A 20,605-nucleotide genomic window follows, 5' to 3' on the forward strand; every position below is an offset into this window, starting at 1 on the left:
ACTAGAGCTGCTCTTCATTTTTAAAATGTAAATTATCCCTTAAATCTAACTTTTGAAGTCATCATTAATTGCCTCACAGGCCTCATTTTACATTAATTGTGCCTTCATAAAACACTCTCATTGAAAACCTTATACATGTAAAGGTTCTTCCCAAATTAAATTGTCATTACTTTTCTTCCTCTTTTAGCTAATTGCTTCATTATGTACTTTTTAAATTGTTTTGTTCTGCGGGGATTAATTCTGCATGTATCTTCACGAGCTGTGAAGCTCTCACAGTGTGTTGTTGAACTGCACAGGGTGTGCTGCTGGTTTGAAGTGCAGGAGCCACTCTCCACCTGTGTCCCCTGGAGGTGACACATGCCAAGGGTCACTGAAGGTTTATGGCTCTGTTCAGCTCTCTTCCAAATGTGTCCATCTCACTGCCAGGCACAGTAAATAACACACTCATCAACCACTACATTGCCAAGTTTAAGTTATGAACAGCAAGTAAAAGATATCATTTTTTGTCCTAAAAAGCACAAAAGCAAAAGGCTGAAGAACAGGATCCCCACTGGTTTAGCATTCATGGGAAATGCACTGTGCTGCCCATCTTTTATGGTTTTTACCTTTCTCTCCCTTACCACAGCTACACTTAGCTTGATCAGTCTTGTTAATCCTAAAGACCTGATCACAGAACACAATAGGCTGAGTTGGGAGGGAACCACAAGGATCATCCAAATCCAGTTCCTGGCCCTGCAGGACACCCCAAGAGTCACACTCTGTGTCTGAGAGCTTTGTCCAAACACTTCCTGAGCTCTGTCAGGCTGCTGCAGTGACCATTCCTTGGGGAGCTGTTGCAGTGCCCAACCACCCTCTGTGAAGAGCCTTTTCCTGATATCCAACCTAAACCTCCCTGACACAGCTTCAGGCCATTCCCTCAGTCCTGTCACTGTCACACAGAGAGAAGAGCTGTCATAAAACATCAAGATATCTATATTACTTCCCAGTTGGTAATGTGCAACCACACGTGCACAGTTGGTGAAAAAACATGAGTGAGAAATCTCCAAGTGCCTCCTCATCCTTCCTTGTAGGGTGTAGTGATGTCCCATGTCAGCTGCTGCTGTAATGCTTTCCTTTCCTGTGGGAGCAGCTAATAAAATGTTCTCTCCCCAGAAACAGCAAATCCACTAAACTGATTCACTGGTACTGTATAATTACACAGGCTGTAGCTGCAGGTTACCTGCTGAAGCATTCATGGACAGAACAGGGGGAAAAACAATTATTCCAATGTAGGAGTGACTGAAACCAAAACAAGCCAAGAAAAGCCAGTTTCTGGTAATGTCATGGCTGGCAGAATTTGGAGGCATGAAACAGTTTCTTATTTTATTCTCAATAGAGCCTTTCTTTTTTGACCTGTTGGAATTACAACCCTGAAAATAGAGAATTTTAGTCTTGAGATTCAGATTGTTAACACAGTGAGGTACTTTGCAAAACAGAATTAACCTCAGGAATAATCCTGTGTACACTGATAAGGCACTGCTGGTTACACAGGGTGCTAGGAAAGTGTTTCTGCCATACCTGCACGGCTAAGGAATTATTTTTGTCTTGGTGAAAGTGTGGGCTATGGGAAGCATTGGGTACATTTTGTAAGAAGTAACATCTGGTCAATCTTTACAATTTTTTTCTTTCAGGCTTCAATCTAGAAATAATATCCTCTTAATTCACAAAATGGATAAAAGCAAAATAAACTTCTCTCTATTTAAAGCTTTAATGCAAAGTTAAAGAGAAACCATTATCTGAAAAAGCAGTATTTAAAAGTTATCTCGGAGTAGCAACTAAGGATATTTCTATTTTCAGACTTAGCCCTTTGCCTTTACACATCACCAACCTTGTACTGTTGAGCAGCACTGGTGATCACATGCTAAGGATGTTTTCTGTACAGAAAATCATTCCCTGGCTAAGGACAGTGGCCACCTTGCTGGAAACAAGCTAAAAACATGGCTTAAAGACAATGACAAGTGATGATAGCTGCAAGTGCAAGAACGGGAAATGTCTTGGTTCATTTTCCTGAGGGGTGTTTGGGGAAGATCTACATTGCTCAGTGGAGTGCCATGAAGGGAGGCCCAGCAGCAAGGACAGAAGGGGACACAGGCACACATGACACATCCCACTGCTCTCTCTCCCAGCTCCACAACACAGCAGCTTGGTGAAAAATCCCCTCTCCTTCTTTGCTTATTCCCAGACATTTCTAACTCTTGGCACAGCAGCCTGTCAACCTGCCTGACAAAACAGGTTGTGAGGCAGGACCAGTAAATCACAAACTGATTAACATTAATGGTAAATCACAAACTGGTTAACGTTGAAATTAACCCTGCAATTAAAAGAAAATAGAAGTTTCCTGAAGCAGAGGCACAGCTGGCAGGGCCAAAGCTCTGCTGAGCTGCTGCAAGAATGAGAACAAGAGCATGGCAAGAAGGAGGAGAAAATGGAACCTGAGCTGGAACACTGTTGGGACAGTTTAACATTATTCTCATCCTAAACCCAAAACACAGCACTGCAGCAGCTACTAGGAACAAAATGATCTCCACCCCAGCCATGCCCAGGACAACTATGCAAAGGCTCTCCTTAATAAAATCAGACATCTATTTACATGCAATATAGTCACAGTTTCATGTAATTTATGGCCTGTGTTAGGAACACTGACAGGTAAAATTGCTGGAAACTTCTAGGGAAAGAGGAAAAAAAGGCAAAATGTTTCCAGATAAATATAGAGATTTGGGGGCAAGTGTAAATATCTTACCTTGCTTGTGATTAACAAAAAGAACACTATCCCAAGGGCAATAATGTAAGAAAGATCTCAGGTGAGAAACAATCAGGATACCAGACACTGTGGATTGGAAATGGCTGGAACATGGAAGCAGCCATCAGTTTCTATGCACCAAATGGGAGAGATTCAACTAACAGGAATGAAAAATCATGATGCCAGCAGTACATGGTGGGGGTGGAGGAGGTTAAAGAAAAAACAAGATAGGTAAGACCCAAAAACACACTAAAAAGCCCCAAAGAAACAACAAAACAAGACCACCCCCAGACAAACAAACAATGGAAGAAACTTCTGGAATTGATCAGAGAGAGCCATGATAGATTTCACATCTGCTTGCTTTGCCACAGAGGGACCCTAATGTATGGAAAATACCCCAAAGAACACTGGGACTATTTTCTGCTCAAATAACTCATTTCCCCATCTCTATTCATTAACTGCACTCCTCTAGTTCTCTATGAACAGAAAGAGCATCAGCTTCACAAAAGGTCTGCATAAAACCCACCAGACTAGCAAGAAATGAAGCAATTAATTTCACTACAGCAATATACTGTACAGAAGTAGTGTGCCATACTCAGTCTAACTATAAATGCAATTTTCCTCCTGGGTCAGCTGATGTAAAGTCCTGATATACCATTTAGTGAGAACAAGACCCAATCCTTTTCCCTTAAAGAGCTTTTACCTTCTAATAAAATTTCCTCTTACCCACTTAACAGGGCCATTATATCCTTGTGAACACGAATTCATCTGCAAGCACAGTGACAGACAGAATTACTCCAAGTCAAAGCCTGGGCTTGCATTCCCTTGGCTCTGATGATGACTTAGTCTAGGACCTGAGGCAAATCACTGAATATTTGTTAAGGCATCCCTAAAAGTGGCCCAAATAATTTCTTGTAACAGATATTTGAGAGTTTATCAAGCATATAGACTGCTTTAAAAGACAAAGGATTGCTACAGGGCTGCTATGGATAGAAAATCATCTTCTTACTTCAGTAGGAACTGGAAGAGGCCTTTAAGAAGCCTGCTGCAAACTAGACTTGAACCATCCCAAGCAGAATCTGACTGGCTGCATCCTGATGATTGCAGAGGATTTGTGGGGTCTCCCATGGCCACAAGAACTGCTTGTGCAGGCACAACCCAGGAGCTGAGAATGGCACTGAGAAACACCAGCCTTACACTCACATTCTTTCCCCACTTTAAGGCAGTTACCAACACAGCTCCTGCTCGGTCACATGGATAAGAATGTGATTCCAATTTGCCCTCCAAATGCAATCTGGTCATTTAAAAGCACACTTAAGTCCATTCAACTGGGAATGATTGAACATAAACCAGAAAGAAGCACCATTCATCCTAACCTGAATTTACAAATATGATGCTGCTTCACAGTAAATGAATCTTTCAAAAATCCTACTTAAAGTGATTGAACTGCTCAAAGAGGATTCTATCAAGTCTTGCATCAACCAGCCTGCCTTTTTTGTCTTATGGGGCAAATAAATAGCTTTGCAAGAAAATGTTTGCTCGAGGAGTAAATAAAGTTTTTCTTCTAAGAATCAAATGCATTCCTGTTTTGAACTCATCTGTCAGCTTCTAGCTCAAGGCAAAAAATCTCTATTAATATTTATTTAATAATACATGTTTAGTATTTTACAAATTCTGTTACAAAGCCACAGACAAGGGTAAAAATCTTAGAAGTTAAAATAGTATTCTAAATCAGAGACCAACAGATCTGAGTAGCAAAACAAATTCTTCAGAATCAAGAGAATAATCCTCCAAAGTCCTGTTTTCTGTGGCTTGTTATGGTTTACCAACAATGGATACTTCAAATACAGTTTCCAATAGCTGGGGATTTTCTTGCACTCCTGTAACACAAATAACTAGATATTTGTGCAGATGATGAGGTGACATTATCCTCTTAGGTGAGGATAATGGGAAAAGTCTCCATTTTGTCAGGGTCTAATTCCTCACAGTAGTTTTACATGCTCTGAACAAAATCAGTAATACAAGGACATGAGACCATGTTCTGCTTGCCATGTTTCACATAAACAGGCAGCCCCAATGACCCTAACACCTGCTCCTATTTATGCAGTCAAAAATAAACTCTCCAGTTCCTGTGGATGTTTGCTCTTACAACCTTAGGCATAAAATTTCCCTAGCAGGCCATTTTGGACAGACAGTGTCTGTTTGTCCATTATCCTGAGTGATAATGCTTATCACACAGCAGAACACTAGAAAAATCTAGATACTTCTTAAACCAAAGGAAAACAGCAAGGAAAGATGAGCTACAGTGAATAACATGGAGCCATAGATTGGAGAGCAGCATTTTGAAATGGAAAAAATATTTATTGCACTAATACTGTAATCATAATGTAGTTTTTGTGGAACAGTGACAGTTTTGATTAAGTGATTCATTGTCAGCACTGCAGGTGAAAGGGACAAAAGTGATCTAGAGCTGTTCCAGTGCCCAGCCACCCTCTGGGTGAAAAACCTTTTCCTGCTATCCAGCCTAAACCTCCTGTGACACAGCCCCAGGCCATTCCTTCGCTCCTGTCACTGTCACACAGAGCAGAGATCAGTGCCTGCACCTCTGCCTCCCCTCGTGAGGATGCTGAAGAGCACAAGGAGGTCTCCCCTCACTGAGTCTCCCCCTTGCATGATCTCAGACACACTGAGGATTGTGAGAAACTGTGAAAAAATCTGTTTATTACAGCTCTGTAATTTGTTTTCATATAGCCAGGAACACAGATTCAAGCCAGCAGAAAGTCAGGTAAGGCAGCATACATTAGGCTACCTTGCACACTACAATCTGTTCCAGATGAAAGTTTTTGATGTAGGTCAGGCACTGCTTCCCTGGAGACAGACAAAAAGCCATAAGGAAATCAGAGCAGTGTTGGGCCTCATTCCAGGGATCCAGCCTAGTCCAAAATTTCAATTATGCAGAGATTGTGTCTCTCTGGTCTGGTCTATCAACATACCAACAATCTGCTCCTCCCAGGCCAGTCTGCAGACCAGACAGGGTACATCTCCTGATGCAAACAGAGAAAACTCCTGGTGCTCACAACAAGGAAATAATGCTTTATTGTCACTTGTAAAAAGAGCAGAAAAATCAAAGTGATGTTGATTTTCAACTCTTCACAACACTGAGCTGCAAAATAAGTTTTTGGGAAGAGAAGGCAGGTCTCTGGCCCTCATAGTGAGAAGAATGGTGCTATTAAAAGAAGCAGTCTTGCATTTCTCTCTCCCTTTCCTTAAAAAAGTGCTCTAGTGTAGCTGAAAGGGGGTCAGGCTGAAATAGCTCTTTATATCTGACAGGCAGAAGAAAAAGTATTTCAAGAAACCAGAAATAAAAATGAGTATTTTTTGTCTTGCTGTCTCAGGAGATAATTCTATACTCTTACAGTAAGTTCCTTTTTTTTTTTTTTTTTTTTGCTATTGTACAACAGTATGCTTTTATTCTGGCAACTAAAAGGCTCAAAACACAGTGTTACCTTCCCCTTAATTTCATAGCAGGGTTCAGAATTTAGTTTTATAACACACCACACCATTTTTCATTACCATCATCTACCTAAGAATTCTGCTCTTAACAAAAACCTGAGAGTTTCTCAAACAGAACAGAAAGGTATTTAGCTGTGAAAGAAGTACACAAATCACACACAATACTGCATTATAGTAAAAAGGTGAAGAGTATAAAATGGAAAAAGAAATATATGCACTTTATGAATATCTTAATTCCCTTCCCTCTGGAAGGCAGCATGAATGCCTCTATATTCCACTTTGCTCCACAGTGATTTTCCTAATTTAAATAAACCAAGTAATCTAGAAAGGTTTTTCCCATCACACGTGTGAGAAACTATTCTCCTTACTGAGTCTGGGATCAAAGGTGAGCAGGGAGTTTAAGGTATCAACTCTGCAAAATTCTAGCACTGTTGAAAGAACAATCCTAAATTCTGTACTTCTACCCTTGTTCCCAGATTAAGACAGCTTTTGCTCTTTTCCCCCCTTCTCTCCTCAAATAAATTTACATGTCTGCAGAGCTGTGGATCTGCTTTTCATGCCAGCATCCATGCTCTGGACTGCTTTTCCCCTCCTAAAATAAAAAACAAGCTGTATTTTAAATGTAACCCACCAGTACTGGCTAATTATTTTCCTTACCCTGATTCCGAGCTCCACATTCTCTCCTCCATAGACTTCCATGCCTTCATCCAGCAATCCAATCTCTTGGAAGTATTCTCTATCTACTATGAAGCATCCAATCAATGCAGGACTTCTGGAAGAATAAACCAGCAGCAACCAAAATTAGCAGATAAATTATGAAGGATTTTATTATTCAGACACAGACTGAACTTATCATTGTAAGTAAAATGGTGCAACAAAACAGATTCTTAAAGTATTTCTCAAGGAGTTTTATTGAGCCTTGCCTCCTAATATTCTTGATTCTAAAGTGAAATGAACACCATTGAAGGAAATTAGAGTCAAATTACTGGACATAAATATTCCCCAGAGCAGTCAGACATAAATATTCCCCAGAGCAGTCAGCATTTCAGTGCTAACAGTGTGAGACCCAGGAGCCCCAGTTTTGTTCCTGAGGCACCAGCCAGTGCAGTGTCTGTCCTTGCTAAGTGCTCAGGTCACAGACAAGAGTCTGTGGCAGTTGCAAATGATACCCATTGATCCACAATGTGTGTTCACACAGAAGCCAGGTTCAGCTAGAGCTAAAAAACTTGTGTCTGTAAGCTTATATAAAAAAAGAGATTATTTCTTGAATAGGACCATGCAGATAAGGTTTTCTAACACAGAATCCAGAAAAGTCTGCCTTTACCAGCACAGTGCCATTGTCACTGTGCTGTGCCAGCACAGTAGTCCATTGTCCTGAGCCAAATTTAACACATCACATTGCTTTACTGGATCAGTAAACTCTATTTATGTCATGGTCTGAACCAAGTGATTTTAACTATTCAGAACCAATTTGAATCAGATAAGAGTTCAGCCACAGAGGGTACAATTTTATTTTATGAGATGCAGTAGAGAAGGATAGAGAGTCATTTAGCCTTTTCATTTTTCTCCTACCTTATAATCTACAATTGCAAGAAATAAATCTTTTCAGACTATTATGCTGGTATCAGGCACCCTGGTAATGGCAGGATATTAATTAGCAGTACAGGGCAAATCACTCTGCTCTAATTGAGAACACTCAAGCTACAGCTAGTGGACACAGCTGCTTTCAAACAGACCAAAGGCTGTCTTAATCACAAATTGTACAGTTCTACAGAAATCTATATATTAATGCCTCTAAGTGCTATAGTACCCTCTTGGTAACACTGAAAGATTGTTTCTGATGTATATATTAATGAAGAAAATAGCAGTTAACATCAATACAAAAGTTATGCTTCTTTTATGATAAGGTACTTTTGCTTTTGTCATTGTTTTAAAAGTATTTCTCAGAGCACCTGTGTCCCTTTGCTATAATTCTAAAAGCATAATGCAGTCATGATAGAAACCATCCATCAATACACATGGCTTTGTTTGCTGGTGTGTTTGTTTTAATTATCCAACACACACATGCAGCATATTGCACTGAATTTAAAAAAATGTGCCAGGGAAAGGACTAGGGAACAAACCTGAAATTCATAAAGGACACTCACTCCCCAGCCCTCATACAGAACTCATATAGGGTTTGGGGGGGGAAATGGAAAAGTACATTTGCTTATTACTCTGTGTTTCAATACTTTTAATTTTTAAAATCATAATAATTATTCTATATAATTAATCATAGGATCATGGGATGGCTTAGGCTGGAAGGGGCTTTAAAGATGATTCCATTCCAAAACCTGGCCATGAGCAGGTACATCTTCAAATAGATCATGCTGCTCAGAGCCCCATCCTGCCTGGCCCTGAACACTTCCAGGGATGGGGCATCCACAACTTCCCTGGGTAACCTGTGCCAGTGCCTCACCTCCCTCACAGTAAAGAATTTCATCCTAATATCTAACATTACCCTGCCCTCTGTCAGTTTAAAGCCATTCCCTCTTGTCCTATCACTACCTACTTTTGTCCCTTACCAGCTTTCTTGGAACCCCCTTTAGGTACTGGAAGGTGCTGTGAATCCCCTGGAGCCTTTTCTTCTCCAGGCTGAGCAACCACCACTGTCCCAGCCTGTCTTCACAGGAACGGTTTTTTTTGCATTTACAAAGTTCATTAACAGCAGTAACTTCTTCCAATGATGCGGAAATTATCACCCCTTTTTACATTTATCTGTGGCAAACTTGTTAATTTTTATCTCCTGCTCTCCAATTCTAGGTCCTGTTCGTGGGTCAGTGCAGTTCAGAGAGTGTTAAACTGACAGAACCAGAGAAAAGTGCCTTCCTGTAAAGACAGAGCTACTGGATGAAAAAGAGCTGCCAGTGCTGTTTGAGGTTCTGCTTTTCAGTGTTCACACTTTCTTCCTGCAGAGAGCTGGAGCACAGGTACCAGTGGCCTCCTTGGGATGGATGTGTCTCTACAAGAAAGGGCTGCGATCTCAGCAGAGCTGCTGAGTGTGTTCAGACGTTATACACACCTTATATATTCAATACCCTGACACAAAGGTAATGTTCTGTACCAGCCTCACAACACTGGACATGGTAAGCAAGTACAGACCCAGATTGTCCCAAAGCAGGGACCCCACACAGCCTTTGCTCTCAGTGTCAGTGACCAAACATTAACTCCTAGCACTGCACAGCTGTACACCTATGTGACAGCATTATAAAGAATACAGCTGTCAGAGCAGCTCTGCTTGTATCATGTAACTGCAAAGAAAATTCCATTTCTGGCCTGTAAGCATGAAATTAGCAGGCAATACATTTGGAGAAAGCAAATGTATTGCTGCTGCTGAGCAGCCCTGCCTACCATTCCACTCCAGCAGGAAACCTATTTAAAAAGATCTACTGGAAACAAGAGTTTCCTTTAAAAACCTTTAAAAAGATCTACTGAAAACAAGAGTTTTCTTGATGACTGTGTAGGCATCAAGGACAAAGCTGAAGAGGACAGCTCAAGGATGTTTAAGTATTTGAACTTCACAGTCAGTGAAACCTATTAGGTAGCTGAGCCCACTCGCCCCTGTCACACGTGGGGGAGCACTGCCAGTGAGAGTGATTTAGGTCACTGTTACCTTATTGGAGCAGTTGTGTTCTCCAGTTTCCACCAGGACTTGGGAGGGTTCAGATAACGGCACCACAGCTCCCAGTCAAAGCCCTGTGCTGACAGGGGATACTCCTCTATTTCAAAATTATCATACTTAATGTTATCGAATGATGGAGAAATTACTCTTTTTCTGTTTTCTTTTATCCTGGTGAGCACTGGTTCAGCCCTAAAAAAAAAAAAACCAACAAAATATAATGTTAAGATTACATCAATACAAGGATAGCACTGATGGAAATCATAGAACAGTTTGGTTTGGAAGGAGCCTTTAAAGATTATTTAATCCACCACCAAATAAACAATACAGCAGCTTGTGCTGTATTTTTCAGAAAGCTGTTACCCATTCAGAGCTGTCTCTGCTTTGAGATGGAATTTACACAGTGCAGGATTTGCCTCAAAATAATGCACTGCAACATTTTCTCTAGGATGCCCTGTTGTTAACCTTGATTTGAGCTGGTGGATGGAAGAAATGAGTATCTGCATATCACAGAGCATTTATACCCTTGCTACCAAGTAACAATAACTTCAGGCTCTCAACATCAGCAAGGACATCAGGACCAGAGTTAATAATAGATCTATCCTAGGGACAGAAGTTCCTGCCTTTTTACCATCATTTTTACTTAAGGAGCAAGGGAGATATTAAATCCAGACTGAACAGCTTAAAACAGATTATTTTAGTTATGTTTACTTTTGCAGAGTGGCCAAAATAACACCTCTTTGTTTACACTGCAGAACATTAAAAAAACATAATATTTTTAATGAAAAGAAGATAACACTTGCCCTCAGGGGCAAAGGGCTCCATTATTGGAAGAGATTTTTAATGTGCACCTTTCCAATATGATTTAAGTACACTGCAATTAGATCAGCAGATAAGTCCAACGATAAAAATGGGTCTAGATGTATTACACAGCACAAACACAGTGTTCCTGTTTGTGTCCATGATTATGTCTGAATCTTCATTAAAAAGCTGAGAATTCTAACTTGCCCTCTAAATGCAAGAGGAATGCCAGTCAGTAACTTAACACCAGTGCTTGGGAAGGGTGCCTGGGTCAGAGAAGGGAAGGGGACATAAACCAGCCCATGCTGGATGGGAAGGGAAGGGAAGGGAAGGGAAGGGAAGGGAAGGGAAGGGAAGGGAAGGGAAGGGAAGGGAAGGGAAGGGAAGGGAAGGGAAGGGAAGGGAAGGGAAGGGAAGGGAAGGGAAGGGAAGGGAAGGGAAGGGAAGGGAAGGGAAGGGAAGGGAAAGACAGGTTGGGGAAGGTTTGGGAAGGGAAGGAAAGGATTGGGAAGGGAAGGTTTGAGAAGAGAAGGTTTGGGAAGGGAAAGTTAGGGAAGGGAAGGGAAGGTTTGTGAAGGTTTGGAAAGGTTTGGGAAGGTTTGGGAAGGGAAGGTTTGGGAAGGTTTGGGAAGGGAAGGTTTGGGAAGGTTTGGGAAAGTTTGGGAAGGTTTGGGAAGGGAACGTTTGGGAAGGTTTGGGAAGGGAAGGTTTGGGAAGGTTTGGGAAGGTTTGGTAAGGGAAGGTTTGGATAGGTTTGGGAAGGGAAGGTTTGGGAAGGTTTGGGAAGGGAAGGTTTGGGAAGGTTGGGGAAGGGAAGGTTTGGGAAAGTTTGGGAAGGTTTGGGAAGGTTTGGGAAGGTTTGGGAAGGGAAGGGAAGGTTTGGGAAGGGAAGGGAAGGGAAGGTTTTGGAAAGGAAGGGAAGGGAAGGTGCACGTACCAGCCCACGTTGAACTCCACGTGCGCGTCGAAGAGCGCGACCACGGGCGCCGATGCCGCTCTCCAGCCGCTGACCCGTGAGCGGATCAGCCCCTCCTGCCTGCTGTGCCTCACCACCTTGATGAAACCAGGCTTGTGGGCATTCACTTCATCCACATACTGCTGCAGCTTCTCCTTCAGCTCCTCTGCACGAGGGAAAGAATTCGCTGTTAGCAACAAGTGTCAGCTCTATTAGAGTTTCTGTTCATTTTTTCTTCTTCAGTCAGAGTCGGGATTAAAGGCTTGACAGATGAAGTTTTGTGTTCAGACTCAGATGTTTATTACTTCTTATCCATATTACAGTGAGTGCCACAGCACCTCTGGCTAACAAGCTAAAAATGGTGAAATGGTGATGTGTGCCACTCATTACAAGGTCTTTTAAGGCCTAATTGACCAATTAAAAACTAACACCTAAATTATTTTAACTTTTGACCCAATGACTAAACATCCAATATCCTCAGTGCAGCATCCTCTATCCAATTAAACAATACTACCTAAACTCAAGAAGAAGAAGAAGAAGAAGAGGGGAGAAAAACCTCCGCCCTAAAACCTCCATCTTGTGCCATACCTATTGCTATATTCTAAAACTCCGAATTCCAAACCCTTCATCATGTGATATTACACATTTCTATTCAAACTACACACCAGTGATTCTATCATTCACATTTGGAAGCCTTCTCCAAGGCTTCAGGTCAAAGTCAGTTTTCTTTTGGAGGTCAGTGTCCAATAGCACAGAAAGTTCAAAACTCCCAGGGTTCAGGGTTCAAACAAGCTGGACAAGATGTAAAAATCTGTTCTTTCAGCAAAACAGGAGTAGCCTTCACACAGCTACCCAGAATTCTCAAACAGTCAGTCCAAAAGGAGGCAAACAAAAAGGAGAAGGACTGTGAATTATATAGCAAGAAAAAAATTTCAGATATAAGTATTTAGCCTACATGACTGCCATCAGAATCCTGGTACTGTTTAACAATAACATGCCACAAAATGAAGTGCCATAGCTACATAAGAGCATATTACTGTAACAATAAACAAAGCACCTGTCTTCTATCTCCAGAAAAATAAAAATGCCTAAGTATTTCCCATGAATCTTCTCTACCAATATTTCAAGAAAAAAAGAGAAGTAAGAATAAAATGCATTCATTTTCCTCTTTCCATTTTTCTTTCTTAACTTTGACAACTAGTTCCTGTCTCAGCTAAAAGGTTCAACAACTTTTGCTCTTAGAACAAAGACCAGTAAAAGCTCTGGAGGAGAATCATTCCTAATTAAAATATAATGACTCTTAGATTAACAGTTATCATACCTCTGGTTTAAAGACCACTGCATGAGAAAATACAATATGTGGAGTATAAATATTGTGTTCACAATTATTATTAACTGAAAGCACTGCTCACTTTATTCTTTATTAGCATTCTTCTATTTACATTATGGTATCACTCAGAATTCCCTTTGGGACAATAAATTCCCTTTATTCTGAATCTCTGCACAAGTCCAGGAATGTCTTTGCTGTGATGCAGAATAATGCCATAGTGGGCATATCAAATCTGCATTAAAGCTCCATGCTGACCAATCCTTTCTGTGAAAACTCGGGCAAGCCACTTCTCCTGAGGAACATGCTCCCTAGGGAAGTGGTCACAGCACCAAACCTGCCTGAGTTCAGGGAGTGTTGGGACAACCTCCTCAGGCACATTCTCATGGGAATTTGGGGCTCATGTCCTGCACCCAGCCCAGGAAGCTTCTGAGACCATCAGCCTTACACTCTGGGAGCTGGTCACCTCAAACAGATGTGGACAGTAAAAATGCTAGAATGGTTAATGGCACAGAAAATTAAAGCAAGCACGCTCTATGAGCCACATTAAACGTTCATCCTTGGAAAGGATGTCTTGAGCTGACAGAGGAACAGAGCTCATCGAGTACAAAGTCTCCTGAAATTCCTCCCTGTTTGTAAAGACTCTTGGGCAGCCAGCAGGTGTGATGCTGCTGGTTCCTCAGGCCTTGCAGGACCGAGCATGCCATGTGCCTTCATGTCCATGAACTCTGCATGAAATGAGAGACACCACAGAAAAGTCCTGGTACTTACAGGTTTTCAGAAAAACAAGAATTAGAAAGAAACAGTCTGCTGATCATGTCCATCACAACATCTGTACTGCAGCAATATTTTAGGAATCGATCGGATATATTCCCAGAATTTTTGACATTGCATTGCCAATATCTATTCGTTTGTCTGTGACTGCCTGGAATAAACAATATGAGCCACTTACATAGTATAGAGCACTCTTCTATTTTGTATTAGACTTGCTGCTTATTGATCAATACCCCTTTTCTCCTTTATGAAGTAAAAAAATCCCTCACATTAATTTCTATCATGCTTGTGCCAAACCACATGTTCTTACTGCTCTCCCCCTAACACACAGGGATTTGTAGCAAGCACAGAATTATCACACCAACACTAGCTAACAGCACGTCAAATTGAAAAGAAGACATTTATGTTACTGTAGACATTACATTACTGTAATTCTATGCACCTAAAAATAGTACAAACCCATTCTCTATTCCCAAAATGCAACACTGCAGAGGGTGAATATCAAAACACGAAGATCAAAGCTTTGTTCTTGGTGTAAGTGGCTGCTCCCAGCTTTGCAATAGCAGGAAGCTTTGTTTTCACAACAATGCAGCATCATCACTGAGGATAAAACGTATGAAAGGAAAGCAGGCTCTAATCAAGGACTTGAAAATCGGCAGCCTTGACAGAGTCATTGTTCCCTCAGCCACTCCATTTCAGTAAGTGGGCTATTGTTACTCCTGCCTTACTCTTTTCCTAATGTGGACTGACTTTAGAAGCTTGAGTAAACACAAAGTCTATTCCATAGCTGGGTGTAGAATGGAAAGAGATGGAAATGGAACAGAACCCAAACCTTGGCTTGCCACCAGCATGACTTCAGCTGCACATTGGAGCTGTGACATTTATCAGGCAGGGCACGCTTCTGATTTTCTGATTTCACTGCAGCTCTTTGCAAATGAAGTGAATGGCCTGAGAGCATCTCAGGGAAACCCTGGAGGCTCACCCAAGGTCAGTCAGCATGGAGGAACCATCCCCTGGGCTTCAGCATCACCCCAAATGGTTGAGGAAACTGCTGCTTTTTCCTTCATCTCTAACACTGGCCCACAAGCAGTGACTTACTCTGTGGAATGTGCTCAGGAGACACAGTAATATTTTGCAGTTAGGCACTTTCTTATTTAAAGTCAGGCCTTTGTTACTTAGAGCAGATCAGCTTTGCTCTGCAAAGGCAGAGTGCTGAGCAGAGCATTATGTGCACCCTTTGTCTTACAGGACCTATTGGGCAGATTCTCCCAGAAGAGAAGAGAAGGCTGTGAAAAAAAGGGATCATTTTAACTCAGCCAGGAGACAGAGAAGACATGTTAATGAAGTTTAGAAAGTCACAGTTTTGGAAAATACTTCAAAGATGCCCTAGCAGAAGAGTTGAGTCAGTTTTTTCCCCATGCATTCCATGTCTTCCTGAGTTTTACATGAGAAATCTGAGTTCAATTGCGTTTGACAGTTTTAGAGCACCCAGCCCAAGTAGCCTGAATGATGGGACTCTCCCCTCAAAACTATTCCTACACTGCCATGGCACTGATGGTCTTCAGCTAAATAATTTTAACTCATGCTCTTTTTTTGTTTTCTACTTCAAGATATGTTGCCTGAATAATAAACAGTCTTTTTCATTAATTATTGTGCTTCATAGCTTTATGCCACCATAAGGAGAAGACAGGGAATAAGCAAATGTGTCATCTTCAATACACTGTTGATTCAGTGTCTAATTATGGAAACAAACAGGCTCACAAAGATAGATGCATGTGCCTTTCAGCACAGAATCTCTCAAATAAGGACTCAATTTGACTAAGCTGAATGAGGCTCTGCAGTTGGAATGAAAGAGCAGCCATATATGGAGTGGGAAAATGGCACTTGGAAATGTTGCACTCTGCCACCTGTGTCTATATGGTACAGATGTCTGGAGAGCACAGCACAACTCTCCTCACAAATGTAGAAAACATAATTAGCGTGCCATAATTATGTTTAATATTAACATAATTAAGTTCAAACTCTTCTAAGAGGTTGTTTGTTTATTTTTAACAAATTGACAAAGATTTTGTTTGTCAAGTTCCCCTACTCAGTATGACAAAGCAGTGCTAAAGGATTCACACAACTCTGCCTGCTTAGGAAATGGAAGAACCTGGACAGGATGGAGCAGGGAGCATGAGAGTCAGAAGGCACCAGCCAGCCCATTTCTAGCAAGGAAAACCATCTACAGATGATGCTTTTCATCCAGCTGCATGAAGGGGGCTACCTTTTGTAAGCCTCTGTCCCCCCTAAAATGAGAGGTGAGCAGGCTCAGTGGTGTCAGGTGCCTTACAGCAGCTGTGGGTCTGCCCCCAGACTCCAAATTTCAAATAAGTGATACAAACAGTCCTGCCATAAATAACAAGTTACTGCCTCACACTCATGGAGAAGGAGCTCTAAGAGCAGCCAATTAAAGCCAACTTTCAGTAAGTTTCACACTTCAACATATTCCCACTCTGAGTGTTTGAATGAGCTTGCATCTCTCAGAACAACCCCATTTATGAAGCCCCACACTATGCCTGGCTGAGACATGCATTTTTCTGACCTTTTTCTCAGCTGTGTGCCAACAGAACTAAAATAACAAATATATAAATAAAATAACACTCATGACACTGCATTTTCTAAAGCCTAAGAGCCCCTGCTGACTTTGGCCCAGCAATGCTTGCTGCACATCACTGCCATCACTGCAAACCTTGTGCTTTTCCTTTAGGGAAGTACTTCCATGTCAAAGGCCCAGGAATTGCCATGTCCCTCTTTACCTCGGTCCATGGCACAAACATGACTTCTTTTACTGTGAAGTAAAGTATTTAAATAAATACTTTATTTATTACTTGAAGTAATACTATAAGTAAATACTATGTATTTACTTTTCAATACAGAGCTAGGTTCAAATTAACAATTGGCCTCCTCGTGCCAAAAATGGTGGATTGACATGTTATATGAAAGGGGTAAAATCCTGCCAATTCATTATTTTATCTCTGTGCTCACTGAGCTGCCTAGAAGGCACACTCTGGTCTCCAGGTAAAGAAAAGTGTTGGACATTTCCTTGGGTCATAAAGAACGCTTTTAAAGGCAAATCATTACAGCACCTGCAAGAATTCAGCAGGAGCTTATGGCTGCATTTGGAGCCAGGGGCCACTGGTCAGCTCGGTTCTGGCCAGGATCCCAGAGCCTTCCTGAATTCCCTGAGCAGCAGGTCAGAACAGGAGCCTGCAGGAAGGCAGAACAGCCACCTGGCACAGCTCAAGAATCATTTCACCACAAGGGCTGCTGCCCTGGGAACATCTGTCTCATCAGGTACATCTTTACTTCTGCATGAAAGACCAGTAAAGTGGCAAAAAGACAGAATTTGCACAAGGCAAATAATTTTAAACCAAGATTTTTCCATCTTGTTTACCCAATTATTTTTGGCTCTAAGTCTTAGGAACAGTAAGAGCTGCTTTTCCAACTTTAACATGTATTAACATAGCTAACTCACTTTCTGGCAAATAAAGAAAGCCTGTTTTAACAGGTTTGCTGCAAAACCTCTCCTCTCTTCCCCCTAAGTCCCTCTGTAGGCAAACAACCTGAATTCATGTAATATCTGGAATTCAAGGCAGCAGCTAGGCATATAGGAGAATCTGTTTTGCTGCACTTTATCTAATAGGATATGTGGATTATGTCACTTATTTCGTATGCAGCTCAGTGCTTCATCATTTTTATTTTTCTTACCTCTGGTCCCTTATCTTTCATGCTCAAGTGATCACCTCTCATCTCTGTACCAGAAGCAGATAATTCCAAATGGAAAATATTTATAACCAGACAGAGGCATGTCATTTGTAATGCACATGTGTACAGAGAATGTCTGCAGCAGAGGGTAACAATGCTCAAGCAGATAAGGAGGGCCTGCTGTGCACACATATTTAACAGCCCTCTGTTATCTGGTAATAGATAAACCACCCAGGGGAAATTACCAACATGATGCAAGGAATTGATCTGGACAGACATCAGAAACAAAAAAGCAGTGGAATCCTTCTCCTCCACTCCCATACCTAACTTGCACTGCTGACAGAGATGCATAGTCTAATCTCAGAAGTTCATGCTATCCACATGTAAAGATAGAGTGTAATGAACTTTCACAGTCACAACCTCTGCATTCAGCAAGCCAAAGTCCCAGCTGCTGTCAGACCTCCTCAGGTCTATTAAGATAAATTTCCTACAACAATCTATTCCAGCTCACATCTTGGATTACAAGCCAAGGGTTTCCCTAGCACATGAACAGCACCCTTCTCCCCCAGGAAAGGCAGGGAAAAGAAATGCATTTCCCCTCACCCCTACACAGATACACATTTATTTAATTTCCCAGGAAAACCTATATAGAGGAAAGGGAAATTTTCAAGGGGTTTTATAGGGGCTGCTTTGATCCATTCTCAGCTCCTTCACAAACATATTTGCTCTGCAGGGAAGGAGTTCAGGTGGGCATTTCACTGAATCCTTGTGTAATCCCTGGGAATCCTACAGCAAAAGGACAACATACAGCAATGAATCCACGTCAAAACAGCAATTAAACAGTTTCCAACAAAAAACAGGCTTAGCAGAAGAAATCTGTGCCAGCAACTCTTCCTTGACCCATCTAGCAGACATGTTCACTACTTAGGTTCATTTTGATTTTTTTCTAAATTATATTTCCAATCCCAGCTATGAAAACGTGATACCACACTTCAGATCATTAATTCCTACATAGAAATATTGCTGTGTCTTAATAAATCCGAAAAGTATAGAAAGAACTAGGAAAATTATCTTTTGGAAGCTCTGACAGGTCAACATTGTGTTGTGGAGGAGGGGAAGACAGAAGAAATAAATATTACAGCTGTCATTTTTTGTTATTACTAATCTCCTGGGGTAATGTCTTTATTACAAGGGCTGTAGGTCCCTTTTATTTCCCTTCTGTTATTTATTGAGTGTGGTTTGGAGACAGCACTCGATTCATGAAAGGTGCATCCCATCTTAAGGATCACCGAGCCCACATTCTCAGTCTCCCAACACTTTGCAAGACAGAGACATAAATTGAGATGCCAGATGAAACTCCAAGGTGACACCATCAGTTGCAGAAGGGGAGGAATGGAACCTGGATCTCCCAAATCCCAGGGCTGCACATTATCACCACTCAATTTCCCATAGGCTGAGATTCTGTATTTTGAGCTGTGGCCCACATGGAGCCCTGAGAGCTCTGATTCAGAGCAGATTCAAGGACTCTTCCACATCCCTGTGGCAGCTGATACCTGGGATCTTGCTAATGTTAACAGAAATACACTGCAGCAAAGGAGCTGAAAACTGCCCTTCCATCCCACCACCAACGGGAGACCCACATGCTTATCTCTGATACAGAGCAGAGCCTGCTAAAGGCAAGTGTTAGCATTTAGAGAGGAAGAGAAAACACATTTCCTCTCAGGTGAATATTCCAGCTCTTTAAGAAGCAAGGCAGGACTAATAAAAAGGCAAAAAATGTCTTCTCTTAGACTGCCAGGCAGGCGTGAGGAACTGCTGCAAACACAGCTAACACAGGACAGGGACCTGCCAAGTGCTGTCACCAGCTGCCACCAGAGGGACAGAGGCTGCCCTGTGTCTCTTCAGGGCCATACCCAGAATCCTAGAAAGGTGCTTACATTTCAAAGTATCTTTAAATACAGAGCTAATCAGATAAACTTAATGGTTCCAGTCGATGTACAGATTGCTGGATGCTTGAATTGATCTCAGCAGGAACACTGTCCCATCCAGCTTTTAGAGCACAATTGCTTCCTTTTAGGGGTTATTGGATGGATCATGGCTACAATAATGTGACACAACAATGAGGGCAGCAATAAGCAGGGCCACTGCAATCACATACTCATATCACATCTGATGCAGCAATCACTTCTGACGTTTATTTGGACACAACAGTTTTAGAAAGGGGCTCTAGACTGAGAGGCATAACAAGCACCAAGAGCAGGCATTAGAGCTGACACATTGATATAATACAATGCTGGAAGAACCTCAGCCAAAATTCTGAGTTCATCTTTTAATTCCTTGGTGTTCCTGGATTCATCTGTAAAATGACCTTTAAATGTTAAAAGAAGTGCTTGAGAAATGCATTCTAGTCCCAGCTGTTTCCAGTAATCCAAATGGCACATTTTTTCCCCCCAATATTTAATTCTAATCTATTTCTTGCACGTGTGGAAAATCACTATTCAGAAAAGAAATTAAATGTCTGAACAGAGTCAGATCAGATTGTATAGATCAAGAAAGATACAACCTAAAGAGCACCTTAGAAACCTCTGTACTTTCATAACCATAAGATGCAGCAAGCTGCTCACTCTACAGTAAACTTGATAAATAATCATGACTCCAAGACACAGCGTGGCACTTCATGTTGTGATAACAGATTCATAAGGAAAAAACCCCCTGCCAATTAAAACACACTAGTCCAAGTGTAACTACTTTACTTCTGGAGCAGATTCTCAGGAAATTAGTCACATAAGCTGCATTAAAAATGGAATATGCAAATTCTCAGTTAGAACTGGATGAAACAGAGCAGCTAATATTCCTCTCTGGATCAAACCTCTCTCTGAGAACAGGGCTATAAAAGGAAGAGGAAATAGAAAGCAATCACTGAATACTTGTTGGAAGAGGATCTGTGCAATCTTTTACTCAAAACAGGTCCAAGTAAACAATATGAATCAATATTCACTGTTAAATAGTTATTTAAAAGAATGACACGGAGCATTAAAAGGTTTTGATTTG

The 20,605-nt window shown here is 41.4% G+C and overlaps 1 protein-coding gene across 2 annotated transcripts in view; it reads right to left on the reverse strand.

Annotated features, from left to right (window-relative positions):
• GALNT18 (polypeptide N-acetylgalactosaminyltransferase 18) overlaps positions 1 to 20,605 on the reverse strand; it is a 198,152-nt gene that overhangs the window by 58,975 nt on the left and 118,572 nt on the right. For both annotated transcript variants that reach the window (XM_014882473.2, XM_088175510.1), the window contains exons 5-7: positions 11,689 to 11,872; positions 9,945 to 10,142; positions 6,950 to 7,064 (exon numbers count right to left, since the gene is read on the reverse strand). In XM_014882473.2, coding sequence (XP_014737959.1) covers positions 6,950 to 7,064; positions 9,945 to 10,142; positions 11,689 to 11,872 — 497 coding nt within the window. The remainder of the gene's footprint in view (positions 1 to 6,949; positions 7,065 to 9,944; positions 10,143 to 11,688; positions 11,873 to 20,605) is intronic.

This window comes from Sturnus vulgaris, chromosome 18, assembly GCF_052056855.1.
Source record: "Sturnus vulgaris isolate bStuVul1 chromosome 18, bStuVul1.hap1, whole genome shotgun sequence".
In the NCBI taxonomy this organism is placed as follows: Eukaryota; Metazoa; Chordata; class Aves; order Passeriformes; family Sturnidae; genus Sturnus; species Sturnus vulgaris.